Source organism: Desmodus rotundus, chromosome 10, assembly GCF_022682495.2.
Source record: "Desmodus rotundus isolate HL8 chromosome 10, HLdesRot8A.1, whole genome shotgun sequence".
NCBI classification, from domain to species: domain Eukaryota; kingdom Metazoa; phylum Chordata; class Mammalia; order Chiroptera; family Phyllostomidae; genus Desmodus; species Desmodus rotundus.
The window spans coordinates 49,864,545-49,880,100 of NC_071396.1; the positions used below are offsets into that span (position 1 = coordinate 49,864,545).

The following is a 15,556-nucleotide window of genomic DNA, read 5'->3' on the forward strand; positions in this document are numbered from 1 at the left end:
AAAGTGTGGGAGCAATTGAGATCTTGTCCCCCAGCACATGTTGTCAGTTTGTTTGAATACTCTTATAAAAATCCTAAAAAACCCCCAAAAGGATGGAAAGTTTGAGGCTAGAGGATGTTGGGACAAATTAACTGACTGAACCCAAAAGGCCTGAAGGAAATCCTTAGAGCAAAATAATCACATGGAGAACAAAGCAAGGACTTAAAGATAAGCAACTATTTACTTCCTACTGCAGATAGGTAAAGAAGATAAGCACTCATTAAGCAACTATTACTGCAGAGCCACCAGAGTGGGGCAACCTTACACTCACATCCCAGTAACTTCTGGAGGGAACAAAGTAGTGAAAATACCTATGAACATAACATTGTTATATGATTCCACTTAAAAATGGTTCATAAGTATAGCTTGCAAAAAAAAAAGGTAGATATTCTACCAAGTTGCTAAATCTGAAACACTACTCCAAATCAGTCTTGGCCTCTCACTCCTTTTGAATTTTGACTAATGTTAAAAAAATCATGCTCACACCCTGGTCAGGTGGGCTCAGTTGGTTGCAGCATTGTCCAGTATATTAAAAGGTCATGGGTTCAATTTCGGTCAGGGCACATACCTAGGTTGTGAGTTTGATCCCCAGTTGGGGCATTTACAGGAGGCAACTGATCAATGTTTCTCTCTCACATCTATGTGTGTGTGTCTCTCTCACTCTAAAAATGAATAAACACATCCTTAGGTGAGGGTTAAAAATAATTACCCCTCACTAGTTTCCCTTTGTGACTCCCTATCCCATCTGGGGGGAAACCTCATCTGTGGGTAACTTGAAAAGTTTCTGAATTCATCTTTATTATAAGACACTTCACTGGCAAAGAGGCAACATGTATTATTAAATGCATGGCTTCTTCTTTATATTTAAAGGTTACTTTATAATCTCTGAGGTTTTCGTACCTTGGGTTTAATACAAGGAGGTTAAAGTTTTTTTCCAGGAAAATTTCCAAACAAAATAAACACTCATCTACCCCACAGGCAAGCCAATCAAAGTTGTTAAACCAGTTTGTGTAAACACCAAAATAAAACCAAGGAAGATGAGTATTTCATTTTAAAGCAGAGTGAACAACTCCAGGAAAGCACGAGAAATAAAGCCAAAGAGCTGCTGACTACATATACAAACTATACCCTTTAAAAATTTTAATATTTTTCATTTGCTCTTCAGCTTTGTCCCCATGTCCCTTTTCTAAAATCAGAGGCACTCATTCCAGAGTCAGTGAACGATGAGGCACAGCAATGAGTGACATACAGGCCACAAATATTAGGAAAAGCAAGACACAACATACAACAATGTGCTCTGAAAGGCTTCCAGGGACCTCTGCTCTCAGATTCGTTCTTGTTCTCATTTTAGGGACACTTTCCCTCATCCAAGAAGGGTTCATCAATGCTTCCAACTAGAGGTCTAACTTCTGAGAAATAAAACAGCTGGGAGACAGGAAGTAGTTGTAAATAGACTAAATACCGAGAATAAATAAAACTAGACAAAACTCAGGAAGGAAGAGAATTAAAAACCACACCAAACAGCTGACAGCTTTTCCTTCCTCCACTCTCAAAATATTGACTGTTGAAGGAAGAGTCTCCCCTAGGTTGGGAGGTTAGGGTAGTACCACCAGTTACTCATCCAACCCAAGGTTTCATGGCGCCTGAGCACTATGAACAGGGTAAACATTCATTCGGTCCCTGGAATTGCCAGGACTAAAAAGGTCTCTAAGGAAGAAAACTCAAGGTAACTGAGCAAAGCCTGGGCTGTCGTGTTTGTGTGTGTGTGTAACTTCAAGGAGTTCCAGACTTTGGATGCAAGGTGCTTTTTGGTCAGTACTAATGACAGGAAAACAAGAAAATGTAGTAAGTACTCGTTGACCTGTAAATATGTTATGAAAGCTCATCAATTAAAAATGCTCAAGAAAACTTTGGAAAGGTAGGTGTAAAAAAATTTGGTTTTCACAAGCTTGTCCACTGGCCATTTTGCACGAGGACCTCGAATCCTTGGGAGAGTTTAAAAAACAAATGAACAAACAAAAAACCAACCAAAAAAAAAAAAAAAGATAAACAAAAACACACACCCTACAACAAAAACCAACCCCCGCCCCCAAAAACAAAACAAAACTCTATAAAAAACCAAAAACCAAATAATCTAGATACAAAAAGAGAGCTCCCTTTCCATTATTCTAATTCAATAGCTCTTGGATAGGGAAAGTGAGGGTGGTGATAGTGGGTAAGAGGGAATCTCAATTTTCAAATACAATCAGATAAATTCTAATGAACAACTAGGACTGAGAATCAATGTGTCTGCCTTGCTTTCTACACCCTTAAGAAAGAAGCCTTGACCAGCTGAAGTCAGAGACTGCACAACTTCACCTCCCCCCCCCCCAAAAAAAGAAAATTCGCAGGTGAGCTGCTGTCATTTACTCTAGCACTAACCACCAGTGACTCGTCAGGGCTCAGAGATGTCCAACTTTTTCCAGCCAGAACACTTCCCTATGAAATGCCCTACCATCCATCTCATCACCCTGATATAATAAAAATAAAAATTACTTTCAGGTTAAGACCAGGAACATTTTAGAGACTGCTTACTACACTAAGTGGAATTTAGAGTATCTGCTCTCAAAGAAGCTTTCATCTCAATGTCTCCTTACCCTACCCCCACCTCGCACTGGCTGAAGAACTTTTATTACTTTTACGTACGGAAAACTCAACAGTGTACACTTTTATCCCAGCTAGGCAATGTGAGCCATTGACTTTGGACCTAGGATGTTGCCTCCCCAGTGGTAGCAGATCTCATTATATCTGTTGTTGTAACTGGTCCAGAGAGCTTCCATCAGCTTAGCCAGAGCTCCTTTGTCTTCCTGTAGACGAGTCACCCCATCCTGACTTTCCCCTTGATAATGCAGGAGCGGAACCATTTTACAGCACAGGACAGGCAGGTCAGCTTGATGGGATCCATGTCATGTGCAATCAAACAGCTGGGACTTCTTGTTCTCCACCAGGGTGGTGACAGTGTTAACTCCTGCTTGAAAGACAGATGGCCTCTTGGTGGGGACATCCCCTTTGCTGGCAGCTTTTTTCTCAGCCAGGGGTCAACAACCTCTGGTTTGTACTTGTGGGTCAGCTTAAGCAGTTGAGTAGCTGTTTGGCAGTCCAAGACCTGGGTCAACTGGTTAATGGTAAGAGGCACTTTCAGACACACAAAATAGCCCTTTGTTGCTGCAGCCTAATGTAGCAGATTTATCTGAAAAAGTGGGTGAAGTCCCTTTTCAGCAGGATGTCCTGTCCAATGCCAAAATTCTTGGGTCTTTTCTCAAATAGGGGATTTACCACCTTCTTGTTACATGACAGCAAGGGCCAGTGCCACCTTCTTCCCCATAGCCTTCTTTCCTTTTAGCATCTGGTTAGTGCCTAGGATATGGATGGCTAAGGTTGCCACCATACTCTTCAAACTCACAAAGAGTAACTTAATCCTCAGATCAGCCCTGGCTGGTGTAACTCAGTGGATTGAGCACTGGCCTGCAAACCAAAAGGTTGCTGGCTCCATTCCCAGTCAGGGCACATGCCTGGGTTGTGGGCCAGGACCCTAGTTGGGGGTGTGTGAGGGGCAACCGATCAATGCATCTCTCATACATAGATGCTTCTCTCCCTCTCTCAATAAATAAACAAACAAAATAAAACAAGCAAACAACAACAACAACAAACCCCAAACAACCCTCAGATCATTTCTGGGAGTTGATAAACTAGCCATATTATTTGGATCACCAGCTGAAAATCACCTACTGTCCAATTTTTACAACCTATGTCTTTATTATTCATCGTGGAGTTTCCACTTTTCGTCTTTTACCGAATGCACAAAGCTGAGTTTAAACTTGGAGACTAAAGCAATCTTTTTGATATGGGTTTAATATGGGAACAGAATAGTAGGGTAGTTATGTGAGAGCAAAACTTTTAAAATCAGACAGATTTTGGTTTATATTCTGTCCTATCTGTGTGACATAGGGAACATTACACAAATCCCTTTGGGCCTCAGTTTCTACTTTACAAGGTCATGAGAATTCCACTAAGATAATATGTATCCACAACAAAGGAAACCATCAACAAAATAAAAAGACAACCCACAGAAGAGGAGAACCTATTTGTTGATACATCTGATGGGGTTACTATCCAACATTTATAAAGTGCTTACAAAACTCAAAACCCAAAAAACCAAACAATCCAAATAAAAAATGGGCAAAGGACCTGAGTAGATGCTTCTCCAAAGAGGACATGCAGATGGCCAATACACATATGAAAAGATGCTCAATGTCACTAATCATCAGAGATGCAAATTAAAACCACAGTATCACCTCACAATGGTCAGAATGGCTATCAATAAATTACCAAACAAGTGCTGGTGAGGGTGTGGAGAAAGGGGGACCCTTTTCACAGTTGGTGGGAATGCAAGTTGGTGCAACCACCGTGGAAAGCAATACAGATACCCCCCAAAAATTAAAAATGGACTTGCCTTTTGACCCAGCGATTTAACTTCTGGGACTGCTGGGTCAAAAGAAACCCAAAGAAACCCAAAACTAGACTAATTCGAAAGAACATAAGCACCCTTATGTTCACTACAGTGGTATTTACAATAGCCAAGATATGGAAGCAGCCCAAGTGTCCACCAGTAGATAAGTGGATAGGACAACCATGGTACATTTACGCAATGTAATACTACTTGGCCAAAAAAAAGAAAAGAAAATTTTATCCTTTGTGACGGCATTGATGGACCTGGAGAACATTATACTAAGTGAAATAAGCCAGTCAAAAAAAAGACAAATATGATACGATTCCACTCATACGTGGAATCTAATGAATAACTGAACTAATAAGCAAAAAAGAGACAGACTCAGAGAGAGGAGGTAACAGCTATTAGGGGGAGTGAGGTTAGGGGGTGGAGGGATGGAGCAAAAAAGGACTCATGGATATGAACAACAGCGTGGTGATTGTAGGAGGGAAAAGGAGGCTAAATGGTAATGGAAAAAATACAATGAAAAAATTAAAAAAACAAAACCATTAACATATATCAAATGCCTAGCATGGATAGTAGGTAGTGTGCACTAAATGGCAACTAGATGGAACTCTAGCTCCTTGTCCCCTACCCTCCTGCCCTTTAATAGCATAAGTCAGAAAGAATTATCATAGCATAGCTAGGAGGAGGGAAAAGGCACTGTTAATTGATGCTAAAGTCTTACTTGAATCTCAGTAAGGTGGAGGGGGGGGAGAGAGGATGCGGGTGAGCTGACCTGGTGGTAGTAGGTGGTGATCACCTTTATTGGCTTACAGAACTTGCCAAAACTTCCCACAGAACAAAGCCCCAAAACAAAAATGTAGTTCAAAACAATATGGCCAGAACACCCGAAACTATTTTGTAATTTATCGTAAGGGAGTAAAATTCATTCCCCTCTAAAACTTTAAACAGTTATATAAAAGCTTAAGCGGGCTCTGTTCTACAGCTGTAGTATGAGCTCTGTATTTTGACAAACCCAGAATTAGTCACTTCAAAGATCTGACCTGTTTTCTCTTCCACCAAGTATGAAACACATTGCTTGTACTAGGTCTATACAAGCTTCTTGAGGGCAGAAATCGTTTTAGCATTTAGTGGAAGTTCAAACATTTGATGAATGAATAAATGGTTAATTCCTAACATAAAGCAGCCTCTACCCTAGAGGACAGAATAACTCAGCTGTCCCAAAATATTTTAGGAGAAAAGTTTACAAAGGTTCATTTTAGTATTACCCTCAAAAGCACTAGGATTACTTATTTATCCAAAACAAAAACGTGTATGTCTGATGGGGTATTGCTTTTTCTACAAATACAGGCATTTACTTTGTCTTTAAAAAATGTTAACAGCTTCACAAAATTAACCTAGTGGAATATTCCACCAGGGAGCAGCAGCAGCTGGAAAATTTCCCTAGTCTTCTCACATCAGTGCAAGGCCAGGAGATATCAATCACAACCAGCATTAGGAAATCACTACCAGTGTTCTACACGGGACCCTATAAATAAAAACCCAGCTCTTATCTTTCTTAACCACTATGTAAATACGATTCAAATAAAACAAAAGCCATTACCTTCCTGTTAATCTTCTCATATACATATAAGCTTCTGGGGAGAGATTCAAAAGCGACTTATTTCCCTCATCATGGATGCTCATTAAGAACAAACATGTTTAGTACCCAAGTTTTTCCTAGGATAGAACTGCAAAAAGCATGCCTGGTTTTTTCTTTCTTTTTAAAAATTGTTAAGTATTGAGAGAAAGAAGAAAGGGGAGAGAAACATCGATTTGTTGTTCCACTTGTACTTTCATTGAGTCTTGTATGTACTCTGACACGGGGATTGAACCACAATGCTGGTGTATCGGGATGATGCTCTAACCAACTGAACTACCAGGTCAGGGCTGCCTGTTTTCCTTTTATTTTTGCTCCTCGATCCTGGGTCTCCTCCTTTCAGAAGGGAGATGTTTCTATTCAGCAAAAGAAATACTAATCAAAGAGCAAGGGGCAGTGTGACATAATAGGATCACAGGCTTTGAAGTCAGAAAAGTACAAACAGAATCTAGCAATGCCCCTTACTAGGTTGTGACAATTTCTCTGTACTTCAATTCCTTTGTCCACAAAATGCAGTAACAGCTATCCTCACAGAGATGTTGTAAGGAGTCAAAATGTATGCTATTCAACTAATCTTCAGAAAACTAGTTTCATTACTTGATGAAAACAACTCAGCCACGAACCTCTAACTCAGTCTTTCCTGAGGATCCTCTCTGCTTAAGTGGAGTCGTAAAGCCCTAAGATGCCAGAAAAGGGGGAAGTCAGAAAAGAAAAGGGTTTTTATTTTTCAGTAAAGTTAAAAATGTCCAGAGATAAGGAATTAATGTTTGGGGATCGGTACATTTTCATTACTTGCAAACTGAAGTTTATTTGGGCTGAAAGCAAACTGTTTTGGGATGGTTGTAACCTCTGTCACACCAACTTTACCAACAAGGTACGCATGTGCAAAGGATCTGTACTATTTCAATACCCTGACAGCTTCCCAACCATCGACCAACACAAAGCTTTTGGATCTAATTTTAGGCTAATAGGTTTTTAATCAAGAATGAGTTTCAATTATAATTTCAAAGTTGCAGATCAGTTATAGCTCCATTCCACCAAGGCACCAATAATACTCTATCAGTCAAAAAAACACCAATGCCCAAGGTAACATTCTTTGACAATACCTGCCTCTCCTAGGAAATGTGCCTGAGTAATTACAAAACCTCGTCTGGTTTCTGAAACTTCCAACACTTTATTCAAGAGCCGAATCACCTACTCACACACTACACCCTCTTCAACATTTACTGGTATTCTGTACCGACTAATTTGGGGCCGAAAATGTTCATATCACACCAGGGCTGTGTGTCAGACCACGTTCTCATCGTTTACACACTTCTTTCAAAATGTCTAGTGCCCAGCCCTGACTGGTGTGGCTCAGTGGTCTGGGCATCAACCTGCAAACCAAGGGGTCACTGGTTTGATTCCTAATTGGGGCACACGCCTGGGTTGCAGGCCAATTGGGGATGTGTGAGAGGCAACCAATCAATACTTCCCTTGTACAGCAATGTTTCTCTCCCTTTCATCCTCCCTTTCCTTTTCCCTAAAAATAAAATCTTAAAACAAAACATCTAGTGCCCAACTCATAGCAGATGTTTGGAGAAGTTTGTAAGCTGACTGGTTAATAATAAAAATGAATTTGTGGGCTTCATTTTTCATATGCCTAGATGTGAGTCTGGGGAAAACCTAATTTAGAAGGCCAGAGATATGACATGAAAAGACAAACTTTTTTTTCATTAGGCAGGCCAGGTCCTCAGTAGGGGGTGCAAGAGAGGCAACCACACATTGACATTTCTCTCCCTCTTTCTCCTTCCCTTCCCTTCCAAAAATAAAATTAAAATCTTTAAAAAATAAAATAAAATAGAAGTGACCTTAGAGCCCTGATTGAGAGCCAGCCTGAGGACTGAAAGATTGCCAGTTCGATTCCCAGTCGGTATATGCCTGGGTTGCAGGCCAGGTCCCCAGTTGGGGGTGTGAGAGAGGCAACCAATCGCGGTTTCTCGCACACATCATGTTTCTCTCCCTCTTTCTCCCTCCTTTTCCCTCTCTCCAAATATAAATAAAATCTTAAACAAACAAACAAACAAACAAACACCTAAAACAAAAAGAAAACCAAAGGAGACCTTAGAAAATCAAATGAAGACTTATAGGACCAATATCCCCGAGTTATCTGTATGACAAGAAGTAGTGTCAGGCATCTGAAAATGGTAAGTCTTCTGAACTGGGTAGGAAGGATGATAACAAGAGTAAAATCCAGGTACACACTGGATGAAAAGCCACATGTCTGAACACTGGTGTTAAAGACATAAAGTAACTTGGAGGGTTAAAAAAAAAAAAAAAAAAGGACAAGCAAACATATACTCAGAAGGTACCTATCACATACAAATTAAGTAAATGAAAGAGAAAGGACTGGATTAAAACACAGGAAGCCTTAATGTCTATTTTAATGTTTTCATCTACAAGAGAATAAAGTTATGGCTCTTAAACTCAATTATGTTTTGGGTTGAGAATAAAAACCAATTATGAGTGGAGATCTTTTATTGATCTCCACTCATTTAGATTCAAAGGAAGAAAAATATACCTGTTTTGAGAAAGTGAAAAAATAAGAAAAAAGGGAATTTTCCTCTTCTAGCAGACAGTAGGCAAGGGTTCGAAGTGTGTCCAATAGTGTAAGATAAAGTTGTCATCAGAGGGAACTCCATTATGCTCTAAGAGGACAATGCCCTGCAGTGAGAAACCTCGATTTCTAACTGAAAGAAGAGCCCTGAACCTCCCTAATCCCTTCTCCCCCTCACTGAGAGCCAGCTGCTGAAGAATTGAGACACCTACAGAATGTATCCCAGAAGCTTCTATTCTGAGATCCCTGGAGAAGATGTTGGACTGAAAAGAAATTTCTATTGTCCTAAATTCTCATTTGGACAGTTCTAGCAGCATATCTAGGAAAAAGAGGCATTTTTTTCCTGCTGACTCTTTAATAAGATTAAAAACAATTTAGTTCTGCTGCAAAACTGACATTTAAAATTATCTCACAATCGAGCACCTTCCCAGCACCAGGGGCTACACTGAGCACACTCAACCCCAAGCTCAAAGAAAAAGGGCCCTCTACTAAAAAGGGTCCAGCTGGGGTGTATGTGTGAGAGGTGGGGTGAGGGATGGCCACCTATAACCCAGACTGCAGTAGGCCTTAAATGGTATTCTAATTAGGTACTCTTGCTTACCTAGGAGAGCGCCCAGAGTAGGCCTTCCTTTCCTGGAAGGGTAAGTATATCTGCTATTACAATGAGAAGTCTGTCAAGCGTTCAAACTCAAAGACAGTCATTGTTCATCAGGTTCACAGTGCACAGAATACCATGCCAGAATACAAGGGCTGTCAGGACAAGTTCAGAGTTGAGGAAGGCAGCCTGTGACACCTGAAGTGGACTGAGGAACACCACCACACCCTAACAAGAACACTCTTTTCTGCCCGTGGCCTTTACCACCCCTTAAATTCATGGCCTTGAAAACATTCCAAGTATCATTTAAGTGAATGTTCTTCAATCAACAATTTTCACTTGGGGAAGATACTCTAACACACTCAATAGTCTTTAATTTATTCAAATTATACTAATGATTTGTACATATTATTTGTAAGATTTTTATAAAACCTATTCAACAATCTCTCAAAATTACCTTTAATTCAACACAATGTAAGAAATTTTGTGGTGATAAAAAAAAAATTACATACTATAACAAGAATTCCCTGTGGGATTGTTTTTGTTACCTATTAGGAGTCCCTTTGGAGCACATCTGGGTTTAAGCTAATTAAGTGACTTAGAGTGGGGCTCCTGGATAGCCTCAGGATGGGATTGGTCACCAGAAAAAACAAGTGTATCCAGGACTGGAACTTTCAGTTCCATCCTTGGACCTTAGGGAAGGGGAAAGGGGGACAGTGAGCTGCAGATTAAACTCTATTAAAATTCCTGAATATGGTGTATTGATCTTTTAGGCTGGTAAATCCAGGTGGCGCACCCCAGTTCCAAAGGGGTAGAAGTACCCACAGCCAGACCCTTCCAGACCTTGCCTTATGTATCTCTTCACCTGGCTGTTCACATGTATCTTTTATAGTATCCTCCATAATAAACCAGTAAACACAGGTAAAGTGTTTCCCCGAGCTCTGTGGGCAATTCTAACAAATCAGTGAACCCCAAATTTATAGCCCGTTGGTCAGAAGGAGGGCAGTCTTGTGGTACTGAGCCCTTTACCTTGTGGGAACTGATGTTAATTCAGGTAGCGTCAGAATGAACTGAACTGTACGACACTCAGCTGGTGGCGGCTAAGAATTGGAGAATTGCTTGGTATGGGGAAAAAACTCACATACCTGGTATAAGAATTCTTGAGAAGAGTAGTTTCCCCACCCGCTAGAGTTACATTTCGAGGCAGGAGACAGTCACGTACAGGCAGGTAATTTCTATTTCCTTCAAAGTCAAGGTATCCACAAGTTATTTTTATTTAACTGATGTGAGAGAGGGAGAGGAAGGGAGGGGAAAGGAGGAAGAAAGAAGGGGAATAGGGAGGGGGAGAGGGGGGGGAGAGAGTGTGAGTTGTCCCACCCACCCATCATGCATTGGTTGATTCTTGCATGTGTCCTGACTGGGATCAAACCTTATCAGGTAGATATTACAAACCTTATTAGTGTATCAGGTAGATCTAACCAAACTGAGCTACCCAGACGGGGGTTACTGTTTTTAACTAAACAGTAAGCTTTAAAAATAACGAAAGACAAAAGACGACAACCAAATGAAGTTTATAAACTTCACTAATCTTCAAACATGGGTCACCTGACCCAGCCCTCAATATATTTGAAATATACAAGGTTCCCGGTATGATGACGGTATGATGACGATAAGTGAATTATTTTTAACACACACAGACACAACTTAGCGCGGCTTAACCTTGTCTGTTCCTCTGTCACATTCACCACTGCTTTGGTTAGAACAGACTGTGGTTATGATTTTACTACTGGAATACCATAAAGCTTCCAACACTATTTCTGGGTCTACTTCTTGCTGGTTCAGGAAACATTAGGAAAAAACCACCACCCAAATCTCCCACCTACCATTCAGCTGCTTTAGTTTCTTATTCAGAATACCTGCAACCACCATTCCATTCACACGGCCTTCGTTCCAGTGTTGGCTAATGCACACATTTATCCTAATTAAACCAACTGTGAAGAATATACCAGGAGAAAGCATAAATCAGGAAGAAACCCCCACTAACTTTAAGTGGGATTTATATAGCAAAAGAACTGTTTGGTTATTTTACTAGCACACAAACAGAAACATTCAACCAGACTTATCTGAAACAACATAGGGATGTCCCGCCCAACTTAAATTCAAACTATACATGTAACACCCCTTTCAACTCACACAATTCAATTAATCCACCACTAAGTTTCACTCTCTAGTGCTAATAACCACACTTGAACACAACCTTAGTTTTGTCCTGAAACCCAGATTGCCCCCAATACAGATTCATTTTTGTCATCCAGTTTCTCTCTGAAGTCCCTGACATTTCTCCTTAAAATATTTTGGCACTGGGTAAAGAAAAAACATTCTCATTGTACACTATGATAATCTGAGTCTGACTGTAACACAACTCAGCCATGAAAACAGAGCCTTGCTACTCCTGAAAAGAAACTGTTATGTACTGGGAAACTTCTGAAGCGAACAGAATAAACTTGTTACTCCCTTACTGATACCTATAGATGGCCAAGATTTTAAAATTTCATGGGCTCACGGTGCAACCAAAACCTGAAAAAAAGCAAAGTAGGCAAAGTAGGACAAGATCATCAACCACTTTATTTGTTTAGATGAAAACTACTCCCCAGCTATTTTCAACAGCTTAATCCTAAAACATCCAAACTAACTCCATCACTTGAAAGAAAGTTGTAAGAACTTCATTTAAACTTTAATGAACTTTGCTAATCAAAGGGAAAAAGCCTTTAAAAGCTTTAAAGGGGAGCTTAAAAGTTTCAAGCAGCTAGGAACAAATTTAAGAATGAGGTTCCCGAAGCAGTAGAAAGAAATGTTGTTATTTATAAGCAGCGTTATTTCTCCTGTGTCATTTTACTCAGACAACAGGAAAACTATAGCCGTGAATTCTACACTTCTTTAGAGACCATGATGTACGTGAATTCTAACATGTGAACATGCTACCAAATTAAGAGAACAAACCTATAGGTCACAGCCAGCTTTACACAACACTGCAACAACTTATAAAAAAGCCATACTCAATTGAAGGATTCAAATAACACAACAGAAGATCCTAGCGAAACAAAAGAACCTGGCCGTTCCTGGTAGTGCATCATTATGGGTCATGACCTATATTACCCTCCTATACAGTATTCTCACACGTGGGGAATAATTAATTCATTCTACCATGTGGCACAGAATTATTTGAGTTCAAATTCCTATAAGATTACTAACGAGGTCTGAATATTCTGTTAAATTCGAAGAAAAACAAACCTAAAGAATAAAAAACTAGTTGCTACTTCAGTTCATATTAGAGTAAGCAAAAGCCCAAGACCACGAATAGGGCCAAACTTTCAGAAGTTTCATTCCAAGCAGAACTGTCACCAATTTATTAAGAACAAAAGACTATGGCTTAATCTTGGGCCTTCCATGGAACTAAGTACACTTTACTTCATGAGGTATAACAATTAAGAGCTTAACAAATCTTACTGCAAATCTGTCAGTCAAGGCCAAACCTGGGCTGGAAACCAAAATGTTCAATGCCTCGGCTGAAAAATTTCATAATGGCCTGGAATAAGTCACTCTTCTATTCTAGAATGCTCAGACCCACAAACATGTAATGTCCCAAACACTTTTTACTTGGTGGCACTTCGTATAAGTAAAAAGTTTCCACGACTGGGAAAGGAACAAAATAATTAAGAAAATTGAAATACCTCTGACACACCTTTCCCCAAGAGAGTAATTAAAAAAAAAAATATATATATATATATATAAACAGCATAAAAAGTCAGTTTTAAGAGAGCTTACCCTTTCCACAGTGGATGCACCTAACAGTTTCTAATCAAAGTTTACAAAGTAAGACTCAAGCCCACCTAATTTAATTCTGAGTTTCAGCAAGCCATCAGGCACTTCTATCCCCAGAAGGTCCAGAGGCGCCAAAAGAGACCCTGTTGCAATTCATATCAGCAGCCCCATTATCCGGATTTTTCCTGGATATACAGATAAACATTCGTCAACCAAAACCTCTTCTGCTCCCTCACCCCGCACACGTTGGCATTTTCAGTTTATAGGTGAGCCCTGAATAGCTAGAACCAGGAAGCTCTGGAGTAATTAGAGGATTTAGAGAAAGTCATCTTGGGAGAGTTGCAAGATCCAGAGAAATCGGGGGATGTCAGAAAGAGGTTGTTGTCCCTGACTACCTCTCCTTCCTGCCCCACGCAAACTTCACCCAACCGGGTCCCAGAAGCCCCGGAGGAAGAGGCCATTTTAATGAGGCCTGGCTGAGGAACGTGAAAGGAGAGGAAGGGAGGAAATCAAGGAAGGGCGTTCGGAAAGGAAGGCCGTGCCCTTTCTCTCAACAGCACCCAAGGTGGGTGGCAGCACCTGGAGCTCTAAGGAAGAGGAGCTGGACTCAAGGGCCTAGGAGGGGTACAAAAGTAACAGTGGCCTGCCACAAGGGGGGCGAGTGGTCCGAGCCCCGTGCCCGGGCCTCTGACCCACAAGCGGGGGAAGGACCCCTTTCTCGTGCCAATCATGTAGACCCTAACCTTCGGGTCAGGGACAACTACCCAAAGGTCCAGAAGGCGGGAGTTGGCTAGTGCCTGGTTCTTCTCATCCGGCCATGCGGCGCGGGGGCGGCCATCCTGAGGGGTCCGGGTACCAAGAGGGCACGGGGGGGCTGGACGCAGCGCTCACCCGCGGGCCGCCTCCAAGCTCTTAATCAGCTTCTTGATCTTCCAGATCTCCACGTTCCTGTCCGCAGCACTGGGGTCGTCCGCCATCTTCTCGCCTCCTCCTCCCTAGAGCGGCCCGGCGGGGCCCGGAGACACCAAGACCACAGAGTTAGCGCCGCCACTGGGGCAGAGCGGCCCCCTTCCTTGCCACCCCCAGAGAGGCCCTCCTCTTTCCGCCCCGCGCGACCCGCCGTGTTGGTTTCTGGTCTTTCCCTCCCCCTGGCTTACCTAAGGGCCCAGTCCTGGGCGGCAGCAGCTGCTCCTCCCCGGCGGCGGCTCCGCGGCGGCGGCTCTGACGTAGGACACCGGCTCCCTCTCTCCAGGCAGCTGCATGTGTTGCAATCCGCTCACATGGGGCCTGTGACATCACTTCCTCCGCCAGGGGGCTGAGTGGAAGTCGGCGGGCGGAAGGGAGTGGGCCGGTGAGGAAAAGGGAAAGGTAGGCGCGCGACGCGACTTTCCATTGGCTCTCTGCGCAGTGGTCAACAATGAACTTGCCGATTGGCCACAGCTGAGGCCGCGCTGCCTTGTGAGATAAGGCCGGGGGCGGGGACATGCCGTCTTTCTTCCGGCCCGGCAAGCCGAGACGAGGAAGCGGGCGGTATCCCGGGGCTCTCGCGAGGATTTACTCAGGCTGTAATGGGGGTGTTTCTTAAAGGGAGAGGCACGTGGGCCATCGTGTTTTGCTTCCGCCCTCCTTGAATTGAGTGAATTGAGGGTCTGCGATGCGCGGCCAGGCGCTCGGGCCGGGACGCGAGGTTTGAATTGCTCCTGAAAAGCCTCAAAGGCGCATCTCGCGGCTTCGCGGCTTTGCAGCTGACGAAGTGTTGCGGCCTGCGTGCGTCGCGGCTGCCTCAACTAGTGTTCAGACTCCCGGCCAGGACGTCCGGATTAGGAAACTTCCTCTGGGTGGTTCGGGACCCCGCCACTCGCAGGGGCCAAAGAGGCACGTTCCTTCTCGCTTCAATGCTAAGATGGGTTCACCTTGGACCCGAGACATTGAGGGGAGGTGGGTGAAGGAGACGCGTTGGCTGTATGAGATTTGAGACTTGCGATGTCTGATCCCGTGAATGGTTGGTCTAATCTGTTCAGAGTGGTGGTGGAGAGAGTGTTGAAGCAAACTGGGCACCTATATAAGTTAGAACTATATGTTTTTGAGTAAGGATTTTTAGTTAGCTACTTTGTCTCTCCTCAACTTAGTGGGTTCATTCAAATATTTGGCCCCAAACTGTGTGCAGACTCGATTTCCCTGAGGATAGTGAGGTGAACCAGGTAACAGTGCCCACCTTCGTGGAGCTTTCAGTTTAGTTGGGTTTATAACCGTTTGTGCCTTCGGACTTGTATGTAATAAAATAAATTAGTACTTCAGATTGCTGTGAGAGTGTAAGTGTGATGAAAGAGGGCCCAAGTTTGGAATGAGAACCAAAGGATGAGTAGGAGTTTG

General features: G+C 42.4%; 1 protein-coding gene and 1 pseudogene across 1 annotated transcript in view; both read right to left on the reverse strand.

The window, feature by feature from the left end:
- The window catches only part of ETF1 (eukaryotic translation termination factor 1), a 28,605-nt gene extending 14,110 nt beyond the window's left edge, over positions 1-14,495 (reverse strand). Inside the window, exons 1-2 of the mRNA XM_024575132.3 lie at positions 14,341-14,495; positions 14,075-14,178 (exon numbers count right to left, since the gene is read on the reverse strand). Of these exons, the coding sequence (XP_024430900.2) occupies positions 14,075-14,160 (86 nt within the window). The 5' untranslated portion in view covers positions 14,161-14,178; positions 14,341-14,495. The remainder of the gene's footprint in view (positions 1-14,074; positions 14,179-14,340) is intronic.
- On the reverse strand, positions 2,419-4,972 carry LOC112318079 (large ribosomal subunit protein eL8 pseudogene; annotated as a pseudogene).
- Positions 14,496-15,556: the final 1,061 nt, after the last annotated feature.